This window comes from Hemiscyllium ocellatum, chromosome 5, assembly GCF_020745735.1.
Source record: "Hemiscyllium ocellatum isolate sHemOce1 chromosome 5, sHemOce1.pat.X.cur, whole genome shotgun sequence".
Taxonomy (NCBI): Eukaryota; Metazoa; Chordata; class Chondrichthyes; order Orectolobiformes; family Hemiscylliidae; genus Hemiscyllium; species Hemiscyllium ocellatum.
Genome location: NC_083405.1, coordinates 75,650,986 through 75,673,256, shown reverse-complemented (window position 1 = coordinate 75,673,256; position 22,271 = coordinate 75,650,986). Strand labels below are relative to the sequence as shown.

At 41.1% G+C, this 22,271-nt stretch overlaps 2 protein-coding genes across 6 annotated transcripts in view; one reads left to right on the top strand and one right to left on the bottom strand.

Annotated features, from left to right (window-relative positions):
* The window catches only part of LOC132815747 (cytochrome c oxidase assembly factor 1 homolog), a 67,525-nt gene extending 62,330 nt beyond the window's left edge, over positions 1-5,195 (bottom strand). Inside the window, exon 1 of the mRNA XM_060824868.1 lies at positions 5,177-5,195. The gene's annotated coding sequence lies outside the window, so the exon portion shown is untranslated. The remainder of the gene's footprint in view (positions 1-5,176) is intronic.
* blvra (biliverdin reductase A) overlaps positions 1-22,271 on the top strand; it is a 74,758-nt gene that overhangs the window by 36,478 nt on the left and 16,009 nt on the right. For all 5 annotated transcript variants that reach the window (XM_060824865.1, XM_060824864.1, XM_060824862.1 and 2 more), the window contains one exon: positions 4,104-4,231. In XM_060824865.1, the coding sequence (XP_060680848.1) occupies positions 4,113-4,231 (119 nt within the window). In that variant the 5' untranslated portion in view covers positions 4,104-4,112. The remainder of the gene's footprint in view (positions 1-4,103; positions 4,232-22,271) is intronic.

Genomic DNA, 22,271 nt, shown 5'->3' with positions numbered 1-22,271 from the left:
CACTCGGCAGGTTAGATGGCATCCGTATATACAGAGAAACAGAGTTTGTGACCTTCCATCAGAGCTGGGAAAAGTTAGAAGTGTAACAGGCTTTGAGCAAGGGGTGAATGGAACAAGAACAAAGGAAATTTATGTCATAAGGTTAGAGACAGACAAATGGAATGATGGCTAAGCAGCACCCTGTTCAACTTTTTCAGTTATGCAAGTCAGTTGGGGGAGGGGTGTCGTGAATTGGGGTTGAGGGTATGGAGGAGTGGAAAAGGGTGTCATGGACATGGTGCAAGGCTGAAGATGGATGTTGGGCAGAGATTGTGATGTTGATTTATGGTGACAGTCTATTGAGGTAAGAAAATTCAAGGTAAGTAGTGTCGAAGTGTAGCTCCATCTGGGTTATTGGCTGACAAAGTCTTTATAGTTTTTGAGTTCACCTCCTGGATGTTACTTTTGGACTTCTTTAATGAAGTATGGAAGGGAGGGCCAGCTCAGTCTGCTACGTTTAGGTATGTCATGCAGAGTCATAAACACAGTACTGAAAGGAACATTTAATAAGGAATTTTAACAAAAGGTGCAACACTCTTTCTTCCACAAGAAAGAAACTGTCCTGAACTGCCCTGCAACTGACAAGGCATGCCAGTATATTTATTTCTCTGACTATGCTAGTCTCAACAAACAGTAACAATGCATACTTAAATAAAATAAAACCAGTATAATGTGAATTATTTACAAGTGAAATGTAAATTTAAGAAAAAAACAACTTTGCCACCTTTGTGCTTTTATGTAGTGGAAGTGGTGTTCAGGGGAAAAATTGGCCACAATGAAGAGCCTCTTTATTTGACTCTTTTATTGCTACCCATGACCTGCTACCTTGTCAGCTGATGGTGAATTTCACCATCAAAACACCTTCCATACACAGTAATTGCACATGTTACTTTTGTCAACACTTTTTTTCAATTTTAATTGTAATTGTATGAAAAATGGGGGGAGAAAACATGAAGTTGGAAGTGATACAACTTTAGTTCCACAGTCTGAAATTGCACATCGCCTACAATATTACAGACTTTTAAAAAACTGTACAGTCGTTACTTCCCTGTACTTTAATTGCCTTGCGACCATATGTAGTAATCCCAGGTATTTAAGGAGCCAGTAGCAATCTAGTAAACTAGCACAATATAATACTTAGCTGTAAAGCACTGCCAACAGTATTGCAGATATAATTCAGTCATAAATTCAGAATGTCTTGGAGTGCAGAAATAAATCACAAGAATAGTTTCAGGAATGAGAAACTTCAGTTATGAGGATAGATTAAAGAAGTTGGGACTACTTTCCTTTAGAAAAAAGTCAGTTCAGACGAAATTTGATAAAGTTTACAAAATCATGAATGAATTGGATTCCATAGGTAGAAGCTCTTCTGGCTTTTAAAAGGAACAAGTGAAAGAGTGTAAATTTAAAGTGATGTGCAAACAAAGCAAGGATGGTGAGAGGGGAAAAAAACTTATTTTACGCCATGAGTAATTAGGATGTGGAATGCAATACCTGGAAATGTGGTGGAAGCAGGCTCAGTTGAGGCATTCCAAAGAGCATTGGAAAGAAATAATGTGCATGGAAGTAGGGGAAAAGAAAAGGAGATTTGCATGAGGTAATGATGTTCATTTAATGAGCTGGAGCAGGTATGATGGGCCAATGGCCTCTTTTTGTGCCCATAATAATTATGTGATTGAGATCCTTCTTGATTTTTACCAAGTCAATAACTAACAAGAAAAGACTATAGACCTTAAAAAATATACTAAATGTTATACTCAGCATTTCTGACCTAATTGTTTGCACTTCTTAATTATGCAGACACAAATAGGCTGAGGAGAACATATCAATAATTTCCTGTGCTTGGCTATGTATAGAAAGGTAAAGTGATATCCGACTGCATTTCTTGCACAAAGAGCAGGCAGAAACTGACGTCATTCTCAAGTGATGAGAAATAGCTGCTAGGTGTAAAATGAAAAAGCCTATGCACTGGAATAAAATTAACTTCCTCCTAGTAGTCACCCTCCCTCTCCCATTTCCACTGCAGCATCACTATCATTTCCTAACCTTACAATGACTCCCAGATGAGGAGGCGGTTTGCTCTCTGTGCAGACTTCTTCCTATATTCCCAGTGTAGGCTTTACTCCCACCAATCCTGCAGCAGATGCTCTTGTCTCCCAACCTGCATCTGCTTCTGAGGCCTTGGAACAGGTTTCACCTCCATGCTCCTACTGCAGGTCACACCACCAAAAATGGATCGCTTGGAGTAAATATAAACTTTAACACTGTATTTCCATTAATTTACATGTAGCCTGTAAGACTCCATTATATTAATTTAAATAGCCCACATCTTAATAGGCATGTTTAGATATGTTGGAGTTCTGTTTATTTTGAATAGTTCAAATGCAAATCAACAAAGGCAAAATTACCTCCATAATAAATCTTCCCACTTAAATGTTATATGCCCACATTAAAATGTTTTGGAAAATGATCAGACGCCGTCTACAACATGGCCTTCATATGTAGCTATGCCCTGAATCCTCTGCCGCTTTCAGTTTGCACTGTGTCATTATCTGCCATTTACTGGGTAAATGTTGCTGATTTTGATGGGTGCCATGGGAAATGGCAAAAGCAGCATGGTGCCTAGGTTGACTCTTACAAAGAAGGCCTATCATATCTTTTGCCATCAAGCACTTAAGAGCCTCATCTGAAAGCAGATTCTGAAAGGGCAGAGCTTTCTCTGTCAGAAGCTGCTGGCTAATTGAAGGTCTGAAGCCACTGCACTCAGTGGTGTTGTACAGACACCCATAGCTTCTGCCAGCAGAGGGAGTCAGGGAAATCTGAAGCAAGGACAGGATGTTGACTGTCAGCAGCCATGTCCTGTCTGATATATTACCCTTGCTCAGGCATTGAATGACTTTGGTCAAGACCTCCTCAGCCACCTACCAAGCTGACAACTAGCATTGACATTTCTTTTCTCTCAGGTGGGTCACTTTTCGGCTGGTCCACTTATAGCTGGATTATACCTAACTGAATGGTCACAGAAGGATGTCAATTGGCAGCGGCATAAGAAGGTGGATTCTGGACCTTCTCTCCCAGAACTTAGTTCTGGCAATAGTGACACGGTTTCAGGATCACCCCTGCTCTGCCTAATTAAATGTCCTTCCCACCTCCTACCTCACCGCCTCCAAGACCCCTGCCATGTCAATTAATTTTAATAAGACAACATTATTTGGTCTCCTTCCCTATCAGAAAGATGTTGTAAAACTTGAAAGGATTCAGAAAAGATTTACAAGGATGTTGCCAGGGTTGGTGGATTTGAGCTATAGGGACAGGCTGAATAGGCTGGGGCTGTTTTCCCTGGAGGGTCTGAAGTTCAGAGGTGACCTTATAGAGGTTTATAAAATTGAGAGGCATGGATAGGGTAAATAGACAAAGTCTTTTCCCTGGTGTCGGGGAGTCCAGAACTAGAGGGAATAGGTTTAGGGTGAGAGGGGAGAGATATAAAAGAGACCAAAGGGGCAAATTTTTTTACAGAGGATGGTACATGTATGGAATGAGCTGCCAGAGGAAGTGGTGGAGGCTGATACAATTGCAACATTTAAGAGGCATTTGGATAGATATATGAATAGGAAGAGTTTGGAGGGATATGGGCCAGGTGCTAGAGGTGGGACTAGATTGGGTTGGGATATCTTGTTGGCATGGACAGGTTGGACCGAAGGGTCTGTTTCCATGTGGTGTATCTCTATGACTCAATTTCTCTCAAATTTGAAGGATATGGTGTTGGGGGAAATTGTACATAAGCTGTAGTGGTTTAGGAAGAAATGCCAGCTGATATAACTTGAGGCTTTTTGCATAAATCCTCAATTCAAATTAAGAAAGAAATATAGGATGGCTAACTCTAGTTAAATATAATCATTGAAAATACAATTTCTGGTTGATCTAATTTGTGCATATTTCTAGCTGCTAAACAGCTGATAGAATAAATGATTCATATTACAGGTTTTACATTGACAGCAAAATACTTGATATCAAGAAAAGACAGATTTAATCTAACTCTGACTACATTTTGTGTTTATTTGCAGTATACTGAAATGTTGGGTGTGGTTATTGTTGGGATTGGCACCGCTGGCAGAGTTCGGGTCAGTGATCTGCTGAATCCATTGCCAAACAGTGCCATAGAAAAGCTTAAACCCATGGGTTTTGTCTCCAGGTAAGAAATGTTACTGTTGTTTCTACACATAAGCACAAGTTCGTGATATGGAACTGAACTATTCTGGCTAAATTGGAACAACGTTTAGCTCAATGGTATGATTTAGCTAAATGTTTTGGGGGTCAAAGTTCCTCAGAAGTATTGCCAACTTTCATGCTAAAATTAGAGATTTATGTTTGGGGACTCCAAACACCCTCAACTTGCCTGTCCCATCCTCCTGCTGAGAACATTGGACTCCTGGCTGGAGAAGATCTAGTTGTTCCCGTATAGGCCATTAAGGATTGGAACCACTACTAAGCTCTTACTGGCCATCTGCAAAGAGACGTGATAGCAGACATATCCCAATGTTGAGATCCTTTTGTTCATGGCCTACAAGAGGTGCAACGTAAATTCAAAGGCCAGTGTATCAAGGGAGAAGAACAGCCTTCCAGTGGTTATGCTTAGTAGTGGTTCCAATCCTTAATGGCCTATACGGGAACATCAAAATCTTCTCCAGCTAGGAGTCCAATGTTCTCAGCAGAAGTGTGGGACAGTCAGGTTGAGGGGATTGGGGTCCCCAAACCTAAATCTCTAATTTTAGCATGAAAGTTGGCAATACTTTTGAGGAACTTTGACCACTGAGAATCGTAGAGTTTTGTAAATTGGCTATATTTTTCAAAGTATAATCCAGCTCAACTGGAAAGTTGTAGTCCCTCACACTTATTCACATTGATTTCCAGATGATCTATGTTTACCAATTTTGCTCATCCAGCAACCTCTGATACCTTTTTAATTGTTGCAAGTTCTGCTGTCCCCTTGCAATTGCACTAAAATCTGTAAACACAAATCCAGCAAAAAAATTCCTTGCGATATTCAGGTAATTCTGGCATAACACATGTTTCTGCAGCGTGATTTGGCTAAAACGTTGCTGAAGAATTAGGGAACAGTATTTTGAAGAACACTTACCTTTGTTGGCAATAGCACAATTCCAGATGGGATCAATTCACGCACTTTGTTCAGTTCGTGTGCCGATGTGTGTGCTGAAATCCCTGTGCTGTTCAGTGCATGCACTGGCGTTCTTCTGTCCTGCGCATATGTCAATGTTAGCTGCTGAGAAAGCAATTTTTTGTGAGAGTACTGTACAGAGAGCAGCTTTCTTACATTTTTTACATGTACAGTGTTAAATGACTTTTGTTAATAAATATGATTTCAACCTTCACTTAGGCTGTACTATACTCTGCATTAGACTTTTTTGGGTGATTTTTGAGCGATTTGAGTGATAGTTTTTGCTGGTCTGCTCCAACTTCACTTTCCCATAGGCCTGATTATTTCAATTAAGCAATTTTGTACTAAGTGAGGTTTCCCTGGAACACTACTACGGCGTTATAGGAGAATGACTTGTACCAAACCTTTTCCAATCAGAACAACAGCTATCCACCCTAATTCCATATTTCCTATCCATACACCAACTTCTTATCCAGATTGCTGGGTTTTGAAACACCTTCATATTTCCAACAAGCCTGTTGAATGGCTTCCATGTAATCCTCAGCTACTGATTTCTCCTTAACTATACAATCAGTCACTTCAAAGCATTGAATTAAAATGTATGCTTAATTCACCACTAACCACCTAATGATGGTGCTTATTAATTAACCTATGCAATTTTAAATCCTTTGCTCCCAACTCGCACATAGGAACAATGCATTGACATACCTAACAAACTCCTTTGTGAGGGGAAGTCAGCATTAAATGATGGGACCTTCCTGAACTTGCAAAACCTTAGCTAGGTTGGGCAGAGGCCCAAGTAGGCATAGTTTAAATTGGGGTGCCATCTATGATGTAGATATTTTGGAATCCTCATCTCTTGCAAATGAATGCTGTTTCCTGTCTTATCATGATTTTCTCCAGTCTCTGTTATTTGCCAAAGCAATAAACCATGAGCCTTCCCTGCTTTTATACCGGACTGTGACATTGACAAAGATTTACTGCAGTCATTTCAAGTGGAACTTTCTGACAAATTTTCTTGGATTTCCTAAGGAAGATGCCTTTGTAGTGACAGCAGTAAATCTTTGCTTTATGAATATCAGACAGAATAAATCAACAGAATATATTTTCTTTATCACAGCCCAGTTCAAAAGATAGTTTAAGCTATTTGTTTTCAACTGTTATTTATTGTAAACAACAAAACACTTTTTTGCAGTGCCCTTTGGTGATTATACATTTTTTTTCCTGTGTGTTGTTTTAGTATCCTGACCAAGGGCTGAATATAAATTTAACATGGTGCAGGACCCTGCCAAGCATGTTTGTGGTGGCATTAGATGTATAATGAGGAGGATGCCCAGCCCACATCTTGCCAACTACTCCTGGGCTCAATTGCATATTACGGAGGGTAGGCAGGTGAACTGCAGCCCATCTTCTATATCTAAGTAAATAATTATGTATTACTTTTTATTAACTCCCAAGATGTAGGCATTATTTGCTACACCAGTGTTTATTGGCCATTCCTAATTTTCCTTGAGCAGGTTGTGGGGAGCAGCCTTCTTCAGTAGTTTCAGCCCTTGGGAGTTCCAGGGTTCTGACCCAGTGACACTGAAGAAAAGTCATACTAGATTCGAAATGTAAGCTCTGTTTCTCTTTCCACAGATGTTGCCAGGATTGCTGTGTTTCTCCAGCACTCTGTGTGTTTGTTAGTGAATTTCTTTCATAACGCCAGTTGTAGCAACCATACAAATGTGTCTAATAATTACTAATGAAAAGTGTAGTGCCAAATTAAGTGTGGACAGAACTGGGTTCAACTATGAACAGACAGATTGCCAATAATTAGGTGCTGCTTGCTGAACTGGCCGTTCTTTGTGAGGAGCAGTATTTGTAGAAAATGAGGGTAGGGCTCACAGCGCTTTATTTTCCATCTAATTACTTCAAATGACAAAAAATTAAGCGTATTAGACCTGTGATTTCCTGAAGACGGGCACTGTGCCAACCTTGTCAGTGAATCAGCCACTTGTATCTTAGCTCCCATAAATCAGTGGGCAGTTTGATAACATCAATAAAAATCTAGGCTGTGGCAAAGCTTAAAGAGAGAACTGCAATGTTTTGTTTTCTTATGATGTCTGATGTGTAAACAAGTACCAGTGGTACCCATCACTTGCAGAGAATGGCATCTAGCGCCTGCCAATCCATCATGACTATCATGATATCTTCCTGGTACACAGGCAGACTGCTCATAAGGTACAACGTGGTTACAGCAAGGCTGAAGCAGGAACACTTTGCACAGAGGAACAGGCTCCCAGCTCACAATGAACCAGACTGTATCACAGGACTGCTTCTTTGCTTTCTTAGTGTTCATTGATTTCACACCTATCTGCCATCACCCTTACCTTATCGTGTTTTGCCTGTAAGCACGTTGGTGCTTCAGTGAGAGCCAAAGACTGTCATCACTATTCTAAAGGGCTGTTTAGCACTGACACAAAGACTGCTCGTCAGTGTTAGAATGTCTTGCCATTGGAAGCTGGGAAAAACTTGCTGCATGGCATGCTGAGAGTGTAATGTGACACCTTTCAAATCTGCCAACTGCCTACATGGCAAGGCACATTAATTCAGCAAAAGGATTGATAGCAAATGGGCATAATTTTAAGGTGAAAGTCAGGTAGTTTAGAGGGGATTTGAGGAAAGATTTTACTTTGCCCAGAGGGTGGAGGAATGCACTGCCTGGGAGGATAAGTGAGGCAGGAAACCCCCACTTTTTAAAAAGTACTTGGGTGAGCTACTGAAATGTCATAACATTCAAGGCTAGAGGCCAAGTGCAAGAAAGTGAGAACGGTGTAGACTTAAAGGAGTTTTGCCGTCAATGCAGAATCAATGGACCGAGAGGCCTCTTCTGATCGACATTAGATTAGATTCGATTCCCTACAGTATGGAAACAGGCCCATCGGTCCAACCAGTCCACACTGACTTTCCGAAGACTCGCCCTGACCCATTTCCCTCTGACTCACACCTAACACTATGGGCAATTTAGCATGGCCAATTCACCTGACCTGCACATCTTTGGGCTGTGGAAGGAAACTAGAGCACCCAGAGGAAACCCATGCAGACACAGGGAGAATGTGCAAACTCCACACAGACAGTCAATTCAAGGCTGGAATTGAACCTGGGACCCTGGTGCTGTGAGGCAGCAGTGCTAACCACTGAGCCACTGTAATTCAAAGAAAGTGCATCCGGCAGCAACTGTTCAGGACTAAGTCCTCAGTTCAGATTATGTAAGGTTGTCTGTTAGGGTGTCCCCATACCATCAGTTACAGGCACAGTCTGCACATGATGATTTACTTCTGTTTCAGTTACTTGTCCATTTGGGACACTCACTGTCTCAGAATCCTGTTGCACTTCAGTGGGGAAGGGTGGTGTCTGTTCACAAATGTGTCGGCCCGACAGGACTCAATTATCGAGGCATTGCCTGTCGTTTAATCTAAGAGTTATGGGCACGGCAAATGGGGTGTCTAGTCATGCACTGGGGCTGATCATCAAAAACAGTGATAAATTTGGGATGAGTCATCCATCCATGTTTCTGAAGGCTAGACATGGGGAGAGGGATCAATGGCAGATGTGGGTGAATGGTTGGAAGGGTAGTGTTGTGCTGTAGATACATTCTCACTAATAAGTGGCCCATGTTCAGTTGGTGCGACATTATATATATCCCCCATTATCTGCACTCAGCATGTCTCAGTGTGTGTGAAAGTATACATAGCCACTTCTGCAAGGTTCGCCACTAATGACTGTCCTGACATTTCAGAAACTTTTTTGCTCCTTTTGTGCCCACATTTGGTCCTTTTTACACCAAGATTGCTGTACCCAGCCACTAATGATAACAAGGCAGTGACCAAAATAAGTTGAAGACAGATGCAGAACAAACACAGATGGCAGCAAGCCCAGGAGCAGCCACTTAAACCTCCCCCACCTCCCCTCCATTTCCTGGCGATGAGTGAGGTGCCTCATCAATGCAGGCTTCATATGTCCTGGGACACTGTGATGAAACTTACCAGAAATGGGACCGGAGGGCTGCGGGAGTTAGAGATTGGCTTCTGTGAGCGCCTGCGTAAGTCACTGCTACACTGAACTTCTTTGTAACTGACTCCTTCCAGGGAGTGATGGATGACCGGTTTGGGATCTCTGTACAAAAACATCATGATCATAACCATTGCTATCTATGTAAGGTCACATCGGTTCATTTTATTCCCAAAGACAACATCAGTGTTTAGCCTGGGAGTTGGATTCAGGAGTTTCCTGAACATAGTGAATATCCCTTATGGCAGTTGCTATCAGCTGCACGCATATGACTCTGAGAAAGCATTATCACAGAGCGACAGAATTCATCAATAGGAAGGGGTTCCTCTTCTTTAATGTCCAGGTGATCTGTAATCACTATTACCGTTTCCTGGAGGTATTTGTCTGGTACTTTGACAGCAACCTTCTCTCCTACCTCCTGGAGCATGCTAACATACCTGGTGCACTTTAGGATCCAAGGCCTTACAAAGGCTGGTTACTGAGGTACAAAGGCTACCCAGCATGGCTGATGACACCATTGCTCAACCGCTCACCGATGCGGCCCACTCTTTAAGCAGGACCGTGGTAGAGCAGAGTATAATAGGCCAGACAGAACCTGACTGATACCCATTTCTAATGGATGAGAGTGGCAGCAGCAGGTAATCATTGACTCTTTTTTTTAATTATTTGGTCATGATTCCTAAATCTGGTTGTAAAGGCAAATTTACATTTTGCTTTCTGAAAATAAAAGTTCACATTTCTGTTTGTATATTTCCAGTTGTTTGCCTAGTTTTGAGATTCCCTTATGTACAACGATAAGCCACCAGTCTACATTGGTCAGGGTCACGCTGGCTTGGAGAGTGTTCAGACGGAATGTAGTTACGCAATGGTAAACTCTGTGGTGTACTGGTTAAACAGTGACCAGGGTGAGAGGGTTGTATATGCAAAGGAGTGTCAGCCATATCAACAGTGTCCATGAACAGTGAAGCTTTGTGGCTGCTATACCATGATATTGCCAGTAAGGAACAATGCAAGATTGTCAAAGATGGTACAGATGTAAAGAAGGTCTGTCTTTGAGCAGACACCCAGTGAGCGGTGAATTGTTCTGGAAGGGCACATAGTAAAATAGGGCTGAAATCAGATGGGAGAGATGCCATGCGGCGGGGAAGACAATTGGTACAGCAAGTTTGGTAAGATACAGCAAGAGAATCAGTGAGGTTTCATGATTGTAACCCTCCAAAAAACTCAACACATCTGAGATTGAGCAAATAGTTCATAAGATTATGTATCTTGTTTTAGTTTCTATTTATGGAAGGATGTAAGTGCATTGGAGGCAGTTCAGTGGGTTTACTCAGATTGACACCTGAATTGAGCAATATTTCTCCTGAGGAAAGATTGAGCAGACTGAACTTGTTTTGTTTAGAAGAATAAGGGTTGACTTCCTTGAAGTGTATGCGATCCTGAATAGCCTTGACATGATGAATTCATTCAGTTTCTGGACTGGTCTGCTATTTTCCGCACGATGAAGAAGCTCTCCATCGTGGCAAAATGCACGCCGCAGTATATCATCTTTCTGTGAGTCTGAGAAATAATCAGAAAAGCTGAGAGCAACATCATTCACTCCAAAAGTATTAGTTTAACTTCTTCTCCAAAGTATTAGCTTATTTCTCCTTCCTTTCATTTTGTGTTCATCCATTTGTGTGTTAAAAATGAAAGGAGCCAGATCTTTGATTGCCCCTTGAACTTTTTGCACTTCTACACAATCACTTTCAACCACTCAGTACATTTAAAATAAAATAAGTATTTCACAAATAGAAATAGACAAAAGTACAGAGCCCCCAAAATACCTTGGTCCTTTTGAAATTTTGAAAAGTCATTGGACGGAATGAGCAGACAGCAAATGGCATGGTAAATCTAGAATACAAAATTAATTTGAGAGAGGGACACATTTTGAAGTTAACAAAATAAACATTTAGCACTAATAATAGGAATTTCTTCACATGGATTAGTTCAGGGTACACAAATTCATAGAAGTTTGATGACATGGCATTCTGATGAGACAAGACTGGGCCGTGAGATGCCTGGTTATATGATGTCTGATCCTGTGACATTTGTATACTTGACTTTCATAGATGTTGTTGCATTTACCTTCTGATGGTAGAATCGTCTGTAATTTTTGCTTTCACCTTTGCACCAACACTATTATGTGGGTGGGATGGGGTGCTCAGGGATTCCCTACAGCACAAAATTTAAAATATTGAATTTCCTGGGCTGCTGGAAGCAGAGGTCTAAAGAGAAATGCTTTGTTCAGATAAACTCTAGGTCATTCTAGGAGAGTTGGTAGCCCTTGAAATAATGAGCACCTAGAGGGATTTTTTGGATACACCAACTAAAACAAAAACTTGGGATTACTTAAGAAACAGTTCAGATCCATTGTAGAGAGTATTATGAATTGCAGGATATGCTGAAAGGTTTTTCTCATCTGTATATATTTTATGATCATAATATTCAAAAGAAGCTTACTTGTGATTTTGGTACTTTCCTGCAATATTCAGATTGCAGATGTGGTGAAACCTTTGTTTTAAAACAATTTTGAGTCATAGTACTTTAACTGCCAAGCCAATCAAATTGACCTTGCCCCCCCCCCACCCACACACACACACAACACACACACACACTCTGACCCCAAGCAACTTTATTCCTTAACCCTTGAAAAATTTTTAATTCGAAAAATATTATGCCATGTCTCAGCTGGGGTGGCGACAAACAGATGATTGCTTATACAGTTTATTCTTTGAAACCAAAAGGTTCCTTTGACTTCAGGCTTGATTAAGCCCTTCAGGCACTATTAACTGTCCCTCCTGGGATGTTCTTATATGTGATGGATTTTTTTCCCAAATCCTGTTTAAACAATCTGTTTCCTAGCTTTCCTCTGCAGCAGTTGAACACTTGCTTGCATTTTTACGTTGCTAGATACATTTTTTAATGGCTGGGGAAAAATTATAGTTTGATATTGAGCTTAACAATCCATTCAGTGGTTTCAGCTGATGCAGTGAGAGTGGTGGACTGGCCTAAATGATTGCAATCACAATTTGAGTTGATTATGTGTTTTACATGTGTGGTCATACCTTCCCTGACCCGGCCTCAACTGGCCAACGCTTGTCCTGGTGTTCCATGGGAAGTTGAAACCTGGGACTTCAGTGCGCTCAATACATGACGGCAGCTGGCTATTCCACCCCCTCCAAAAATTGCCAAATCACTAGGCAAAATTCACTGATGGGAGTGACCAATGGAAGAAAAACTACTTAAAACAAACTCACTAGTGAACTATTAGCAGTAAATGTGGGAGAGAATAGCAAGAATCAAGGTAGTGGGGTGATGGTGGGGGTATTCTAAGGCTGAGGGTGAGTGATCTAAATTAGAATAAGGTGTGGACTGGGAACGAGGGCCTCAAGTCAGAGAGGTGAGGGATCTAAGAGTGGGAGAGCTGATAGCCTGGGATCAGTTTAAGGGTCTGAGGACTTTAAACACCTATCAAATTGCTGGGAACAGATTGAGAGATAAAGGAATTCGGGTAAAGGCAGGGGGGATTGGTGAGAGAAAGTAATAGGAAGGTGAGGTAGTCCACAAAGGCTTGGGTAGGCTACAAGGGGGATAGGAAAAGAGGAAGGCTACAAGGGGCTTTGGGGGGAAGAAGAATGCTACTAAGGGTTGGGGAGAGACAGGCTGAAATGTAAGTGTGACAGGCTGGAAAGGAGAAAACAGTTTCAGATCTGTCAACAAAGTGAACACAACTAACTAAGAAAGCCTGAAGTTATTGAAGCAATAAATTACTTTGAAATGAATTTGTAATCTCTATCATAATGTTGCATATGTTCAGCAGCTACTATACAAAAATGCAATGAATGTCAAGTATTAAATTTAAATCTGGTCAGATTGGGATCTGAGGTACAGTTACAAAGTAAAAGTAGTAACTACCCGTCTCCGAGCTTTCCTCTGCAGCAGTTGAACACTTGCTTGCATTTTTGAGTTGCTAGCTGCATTTTTTTTATGGCTGGGGAAAAATTATAGTTTGATATTGAGCTTAACAATCAATTGCTGTGACCTCACCAATCTGAAAAGTATGTTTAGGGTGATGGCCTTTTGTGCATTAGAAGTGCATGTAAGTTATTTTGGAAATCTCTTTTGCTAACTTACATCTACTATGTTGTGCCAATTTAAATACTGTGGTGTATAGAAAATTAATTCTTTCCTTTTGTGTTGTAGCTTTAACGTTAATGGAGGATTGATGACTATTATGGATCTTAATGAGTACTTTTAAATCTGCTTCTGTAAGAATCCAATTGGCGCACATGTCCACACAAACACAGAAAGTAATGCTATGGCAAGACTGCACCTCCTAATAAAGTAGCTTGTGAGAATGATAACATAGCCCCTGAAAACCAAAAAGTGGCTCTGAAAACCAAAATGCAGGCCTCGAGAGGAACCCTTTAACAAAATAAATTATTATACATCCTGGATTTACAACAGATCAGTTACCAGGTTCCTATTGCAGGACCAATCTTGGAGCTAACGCTGTCAATAATGCAACCAGACTCCTGCATTTGGGTTCCCAACGATTAAAAACCCACATGAAAATGGATTCTTTAGGGACAACAAAGCCATGAAATAGGGCTGGCAACAAGAATATAACAGCTCAATGCTAAGACCTACCCTCAGTAAAACATGGCTATTTACAAAAGAATCCTTGACAAGAATATGAACATAAGTTATTTATGACTATTTTCTGGATCGATCCAGCCATCGAGCATACTTTCCTTGTTGCCATTGTAAGCAGGTGTAGCAAGCCCTTTGGCCTAGCCACCTAAATCAAGAAATATTGCAAGACAAGAACATTGGAAATTAGAATAGGAAACTGCAAAGTTATGGGAAACTATGAGATGGCTAGGATGGTTTTCTGCTGTGAGTGAATGACTGGACAATCTGTTACTGAATTCAGACAACTGTAAACAGAGCTGAAAAATGTGTTGCTGGAAAAGCGCAGGTCAGGCAGCATCCAAGGAGCAGGAGAATCGACGTTTCAGGCATAAGCCCTTCTTTAGGAATGAGGAGGGTGTGCCAAGCAGGCTAACCTAAAAGGTAGGGAGGAGGGACTTGGGGGAGGGGCATTGGGAATACAAGAGCTGGAAGGAAGATGAAAGATCAGTCCTCAGCAGAGGCCTCACCTTCATCCCCCTACGCTTCCAGATTAACGAGTTCAACACGCAGCAAGACATTGAACAATTCTTCCGCCACCTTCGCCTCCACGCCTACTTCTTCAACCAGGATTCTCGTCCACCCTCTGACAACCCCTTCTCCTGCCTCCAACACACCCCATCCACCTGGACACCCTGTGCTGCCCTCTTACCCACCCTCGATCTCTTCATAGCCAACTGCCGCTACGACATTAACTGCCTCAACCTGTCCACCTCTCTTACCCACTCCAACCTCTCACCCTCACAACATACAGCCCTTCACTCCCTCCACTCCAACCCCAACCTCACTAGCAAACTAGCAGACAAGGGGATGCGGTGGTAATTTGGCGTACTGATCTTTACATTGCTGAGGCTAAATACCAGCTCGCGTTTAAACCCCACCACCCATCCCCAAACCATCATCTCCCAGACCATACATAACCTCATCACCTCAAGGGATCTCCCATCCACCGCCTCCAACCTCATCGTCCCACAACACCGCACCGCCCGTTTCTACCTCCTGTCCAAAGTCCGCAAATCTGACTGCCCCAGCCGACCCATTGTCTCAGCCTGCTTCTGCCCCACCGAACTCATCTCTGCATACCTCGACACGGTCCTGTCCCCCTTATTTCAAGAACCCCCCACCTATGTTCGGGACACCACCCACGTCCTCCATCTCCTCCGTGATTTTCGCTTCCCCGGCCCCTAAAGTCTTATCTTCACCATGGACATCCAGTCCCTATACACCTCCATCCCCCATCATGAAGGCCTCAAAGCCCTCCACTTCTTCCTTTCCCACCGACTCAACTAGTACCCTTCCACTGACACCCTCCTTCGACTGACTGAATTGGTCCTCATTCTGAACAACTTCTCTTTCCAATCCTCCCACTTCCTCCAAACCAAAGGAGTAGCCATGGGCACCTGCATGGGCCCCAGCTATGCCTGCCTCTTTGTCGGATATGTGGAAAAGTCTAATGAAGACCATGAAACTGTTGTTGACTGTTGGAAAAGCCCATGTAGTTCACTAATATCCTTCAGGCAAGGAAATCTATTGTCTTTACCTGGTCTGAGTTACACGTGATTTCATCCCCTCAGCAATGTGGTGGACTCTTAAATGCCATTTGAAGTGGCCTAGTGAGCCACTAATTTGTATCAATTGCCAGAACATTTCAACTGCTTCCACAACAACCTTCCCTCCATCATAAATTGAGAAGTGGGGATGCTCACAGTGTTCAGCACCATTTGTGACTCCTCAGATACTGAAACAGTCCATACCCAAATGCAGCAAGACCTGGAAAATATTCAGGCTTGTACTGAACCATGGCAAGCAATATTTGCATCTCACAAATGCTGGGCAGTGGCTACCTCAATCAAGAGAGAATCTAACCATCATTCCTTGACATTCAATGGTGTTACCATTCCCCATTTTGAACACATCATGGGGTTACCATTGACCGGTAACTGAACTAGACTAGCCACATGTATAAGAGGAGCAGAAGAATCGACGTTTCGAGCATAAGCCTTTCTTCCTGAAGAAGCTTGTGCCCGAAACATCGATTCTCCTACTCCTCGGATGCTGCCTTGGCCTGCTGTGTTTTTCCAGCACGTTTTTCAACTCTGGTACTCCAGCATCTGCAGTTCTCACTTTCTCCTAGCCATATGTATAAGATGACTACAAGAGGAGGTCAGAGGCTTGGAATCCTGCAGTGAACGGCTCACTTTCTACCTCCCCAAAGTCTGACCACCCCCTGCAAGGCACAGATCAAAGTATGATGGAATACTCCCCACTAATTAGGATGAATGTAGCTCCAACAACACTCAAGAAGCTTGACATATCTAGCCTCAAGCAACTTGTTTGATTGGCATCACATCAACAAATATCCACTCCAACTACCACCAATGCTCAGTAGCAGCAGTGTGTACCATTTACAAATGCATCGTAGAAATTCATCAAGGCACCTTTGGCAGCACTTCCAATCCCATGACCACTACCATCTGGGTGTACACGGAAAAGCAGCAGATACATGGGAGCACCACCATCTGCATGTTCGCTGCCAAGTCACTCACCACCCACCATTTCCAGTCCTTCAGTGATATCAGGTCAAAAGTCTGGAATTTCCTTCCTTGTGAGTCTACGGATAGAACATCGATTGCACAAGGTTCTGAAGCTTCAAGGAGGGAGCTTATTATCATTATTATCTTCTGAAGGGCAACCAGGGATGGGTAATAAATGCTAGTCAGCCAGCGACACCCATGTACCATGAGTGAACGTTAATAACTTCAATACTGTTCTATGATCTTTTGGACCCATCTAAAGAAGCAGTTGTGGTCTTACTTTAATAATTCGTCATAGAAAACAGAACTACCTTAGTATTGCACCTCACCTGCTCAGAAGCTGGAATGAGGTCTAATCTGACAATGTCTAACTGAATTGAGAGGACTATCAAAGGTCTGTTAATTACACAAGGATAAAGTGTTGCCATGGATATTTACTTTGCCTTGTTCTTTCTGTACATTCTTTTGAGATAGTGGTGTGACAGTCTGGAATACTGTCCATTGTGAGACAAGGTTCTACTGATACTATGCATTAAATGTTCTTCCTCTCTGTTCCACTGTATCCTCAGAAATGCAGCACTTACTGAAACCTGACTTACTGTAACAGATCAATGGCAACTGAGAGAAATAGTCACCATAGTGAGTAAAAGTTGTTGCAGATTCATTAAGATATAACCATGGAATTCCCACAGTGTGGAAATAGGCCATTTGGCCCAACAAGTCCACATCGACCCTCTGAAGAGCATCCCACCCAAATTCATTCCCCTACAATATAAGCTTGCATTTCCTGTGGCTAATACGCCTTATCTAAGCATCCCTGAACACTGTGGGCAATTTAGCGTGGCCAATCCACATAACTTGCATATCTTTGGGCTGTGGGAGGAAACCGACCACCCAGCAGCAACTCTCACAGACACTGGGAGAACGTGCAAACTCCACAAAGACAGTCGCCCAAGAGTGGAATCGAACCCAGGCCCCTTGCTCTGTGAGACAGTAGTGCTAACATCTGAGCCACAATGCCACCATGAGGATAATACAATAGTGTCTGCAAATTACAAACCATTCACAATAAATTACAATATTGAATTGCACATAATAACAAAACCACCCACAATCGTAAGCATTTTGTGGAATTATATTTTGAGTTAATAATGTAAATTTATATGTTATATTTTTGATTGCAAATCACCAGATATATGGGAAAGCTTATACTTAATTTGGTTTCAGCTATTCCATTCAGTTGGGAAAACAGGCATACACAAAAAGTGTGGCACTAGAAAAACACAGCAGGTCAGGCAGCATCCGAAGAGCAGAGAGTCGATGTTTCGGGCAATAAGCTCTTCATCAGGAATGTCATACTGCTAAGTTCAGTGAATTAACATGAGTGTTCCATTAATAAGTGCATTTTTGATTTACAAAGAGAAGTGATGTTTTTATGAGCTACAATTTTACACCATAGAAATTTCCAAAAAGTCCCTGAACAAACTTTGTGAATAGTTAATAATGTTATATCCAAAATCTTGCATGTGGGTTTACTAAAAGTTGATGTAACTACATCAGAGATGCCGTTCCATAGGACTTTGAGACACACTTATAATTATAAGATCTATGTAAATTACAATTATATACTGAGTTTGACAGAAGTAATCTCAAATTTACTAATCTTGCTTCCAAAAACAAATATGTTTTCCCTGGATTTACATAATTTATTAAGTTCATCACAACAAAAGAAATAATATTTTCCTAAAAGCAATGATTTTCAGTCAGTCTATTTTAGGACACCATTTTGCAACACTGATTAGCTGGGCACAGGTCCCTTGTTCTGTTTTTGTTTGCCTGAAGTTGCTCTTCTATCTTTAATTTTCCTTTCTGTGCATCAACCCACTAAAACCCAACCCTGACAAGCAAGGTCAAACTCCAATTGGCTTATTAGATGCAGAAACAGAACACAGACGGTTTATAGTTAAACTTGGATTAGCTAAATAAATGTACCCAATTCCTGATTCATTTCTGAAAACAAATGGTCATCTTACTGATATTGGGTCCTACTGTTTATTGATTCATTCTTTAACAACCGCTTTGGATGATCTCCCGTTTTGTAATAGTTTCCCAACTCCAAGATCTTTAGTGAGATAATGTAGCACCAATGAGCTATTATTGTGTCTGCTTACAGTATGCAACATTGCCATTTGGTGATTAGCTATCTTCCTAAATATGCCAAATGATACATCTAAGAAGATCAAAATAACTAGAAGCGTACAAAACACAATATAGAGCCTAATTCCATTATTATGTATATATTCTCAGAGATACTTATATCTGTTGGCCTGTTACTTACTTTATTACAAAACTAAAATATGTTAGTACCAAGCTTGTCTTTGAGTAAGAATGTTACCTCATAACATTTTCACAATAGTTAGCCTAAGTTTACATCAGTCAGAGCCATGAAACAGCAAAAAAAACTTACTTTAGACCTGGACTATACAGCTTTTATCCTTACAGACTTATTTATAATATAATTTAATTCCTCACTTGCTTGATCAAGTCAAAATTATTAATTCTTGAAAAATTATTCAATACTATATTTCTAAAACACCACTGTGTTACAGCAGCAATAGATTTCACAGGAAGAATCAGATAGGAAACAGGCATTTGTACAAACCTCATTAAGCCAAGGTGTATAAGACAGTGATTTAAATTGTATCCAAAAATGCTGGAAATGCTCATATTTCAGAGAAAAACATTTCAGGTCGATTATCTTTCTTCAGAACTGGAAACAATTAGAGATGTAATAGGTTTTAAACAAGTAATGGCAGAGGAAATAAGCTCAAGTGAGGAAAGAATAAATGGAAGGTCTGCAACTAAGGAGAAGGCAGGAAGGATTAACTGACCAAAGGGAGGATGGTGCAAAACAAAAATGCCTAGTAATGGGACAAGTAATTAAAGAAATGATGAGTCTCAAGCAAATGTTAGTGACTCATGTTCTTAACGTCTTTATCTTTGGCCTCTAACACTAACCTACTTTTGTTTCTAATGAACCCATTACTTAGAACATAGAAGCACAGCACAGAAACAGGCCCTTCGGTGCACGATGTTGTGCCAAACATGACACCAAATTAATTCCTTCTGCCTGCCCTTGGTCCATTTCCCTCCAATCCTTGCATATTCATGTGTTTATCTAAGTCTCATAAACACCCCTATTGCATCTTTCTCCATCACCACCACTAGCAGTGTGTTTCAGACTCTTCCCACTCTTTGTGTAAAAAAAACTTGCCCCTCATATCTCCTTTAAACTGGCCCCTCCCACATTAAATGCATGCCCCTTAGAATTAGACATTTCAACTATGGGTTGATGGTCAGAATCTTTTTCCCAATCTATGTATCTCATCATTTTATAGATTTCTATCAAGTTTCCCCTCCGCCTCCACCACTCTAGAGAAAACAGCCCAAGTTTTTCTAGCCTTCTGTTGTCACTCTTACCTTCTAATCCAGGCGACATCCTGGTAAACCTCCTTTGCACCCTCTCCAAAGCCCACATCCTGTAATGTAGCAACCAGAATTAAATAAAATACAAGCCTAACCAAAGTCTTATAAAGCTGCAACAAGATATCCTGACTCTTATACTCAATTCCCCAAACAATAAAGGCAAGCTTGCCATTTGCCTTCTTTACAACACTATCTACTTAGTACACACCTGTAGAGCAGCTGGGACTTGAACATGGAATGCTTCCACTGCGACATGAGGGCCCTTCTTACTTCAGCTATTATTTAAATTCAACTTATTTTTCTAGCTAACCTGCACACCTCTGGAGCAAATGGGACTTGAACTCGGACCTCACAGTCCAGAGGTAGGAACACTACAAATGAGTCATAAGAGGGCTCTGGCTTCTCTCTTATTCCTGATGAAGGGCTCATGCTCGAAACGTCGAATTCTCTATTCCTGAGATGCTGCCTAACCTGCTGTGCTTTGACCAGCAACACATTTGCAGCTGTGATCTCCAGCATCTGCAGACCTCATTTTTTACTTCTGAGACTAAAGCACATACTTTTAAAAAAATGAGAAACATTTCTTTAATTAAGTAATTAACAGCCTTCTAGATTCAACAATTTCAAGCTGTAGCCATCATTTTCAGAAAGCACCCATTCACAGAATCATAAAAACCCGACCTTCCAAAGGGCATTCCGCCCATATCCACCCCCTGTAACCCTGCATTTCCCATGGTTAATCCACCTAACCTACACACCGCCTGGTCACTATGGGCAACTTAACATAGCCAATTTACCTGATGTACACATCGTTGGACTGTGAGAGGACAGAGGGAGAATGTGCAAAATCCACACAGATAGTCACCCGAGGATGGAATCAAACCTGGATCTCTGGCACTGTGAGGAAACAGTGCTAACCACTGAGCTACCATGCTGCCTCTTTTGGGAATAATTCTGCTATTACCACATTTAGTTTAATTTTTATTGTGCAATTTAACATTGTGCACATTGATGCAATTTTCTTGAACATTTGCCTATTCACGTGTTAACCTTGCTAATGTCAACAAAACTCCATATTTCTACATTAGATATAAACTAAGTACTGAATTTACTTTTCTACATACCATTCTTCTGTAATGTTTCATATTATTACGTTAGAAGGGCACTCCTGGTGTAATTCCCTTTTAGGTGGGAACTTCCTTAAAGGTGTTGAACTGTTCCAACTCGCGCTCTACATAGTTTCATTAAAAGGCCTAATGGAAATACATGCCATAAGTCATCCTGAGCTCTTTCAAATAATGAGCAAATGTAGCCTACAAGCTGTTACCCTGTAAGCCACAGGCTCAGAATCAAGAAGAATGAATAAACAAATTTCGAACTGAAAGCAAAAGAGTGCAGACTTATCCAAGTTTAGTCATCAGTGAAATAAACACTGCCCTGTGCTGATGAGAAAAATAACAGCTACATGGGCTGGAAATGAAACTCATTAGTGAATCTGATTTCACTCCAGCTGTTTCAGACATGTTTCTGACTTATTGCAACTCTGATAATGTAATTGTTTATGAGATGTGAGGAATGCTGGCAAGTTCAGCAACCATTGCTCTCGAACTGAGAGGCTATTTCAGACAGTAATTAGAAGTCGACCATAGGGGGTGTAGAGTCACAGGAAAGGATGACAATTTCCTTCCCTAAAGTGAACCAGAAGGGACAATCACTGAAAGCTTCATAGTTACCATTGCTGAGATGAGCTGTCACGTCAATATGTTTTCCTTTCTGTGAATTGAATTTAAATTTCACCAGCTACAATGCTGGGGATTTTAACCCATGTCCCAAAAAAGTGTATGAACATCTAAGTTACTAGCCCAATGATTTTACAGCTATGCCAGCATCATGTTATAATGTCCAAATGAGAATCAAATTGTCCAAAATAGAATTCAGTTTCTTTTGCTTTAAAAATTGATTTTATTCCATTCATCTTTAGTCAGTCACTTGTTTATTCTAAGTTTCCTTCAAGCAGGCCTAGTGGAATAGTTTGCTTTCATTTCTGCAGTGGACTGCACATTGTGCAAGGCTCTTTTACGCATTTCGAGAGAAGGACACAAGAACATTAGGAAAGTGCTGCTTACTCCATCTTGTATCACTGTACAAATGTGACTAACCATGATCAAATAGATAGTTATCCCAAATAATATAGAAAATCTTACTGTGGTTTTCCCATTCCATCATTAGCATCCATAAAGAACATTTTT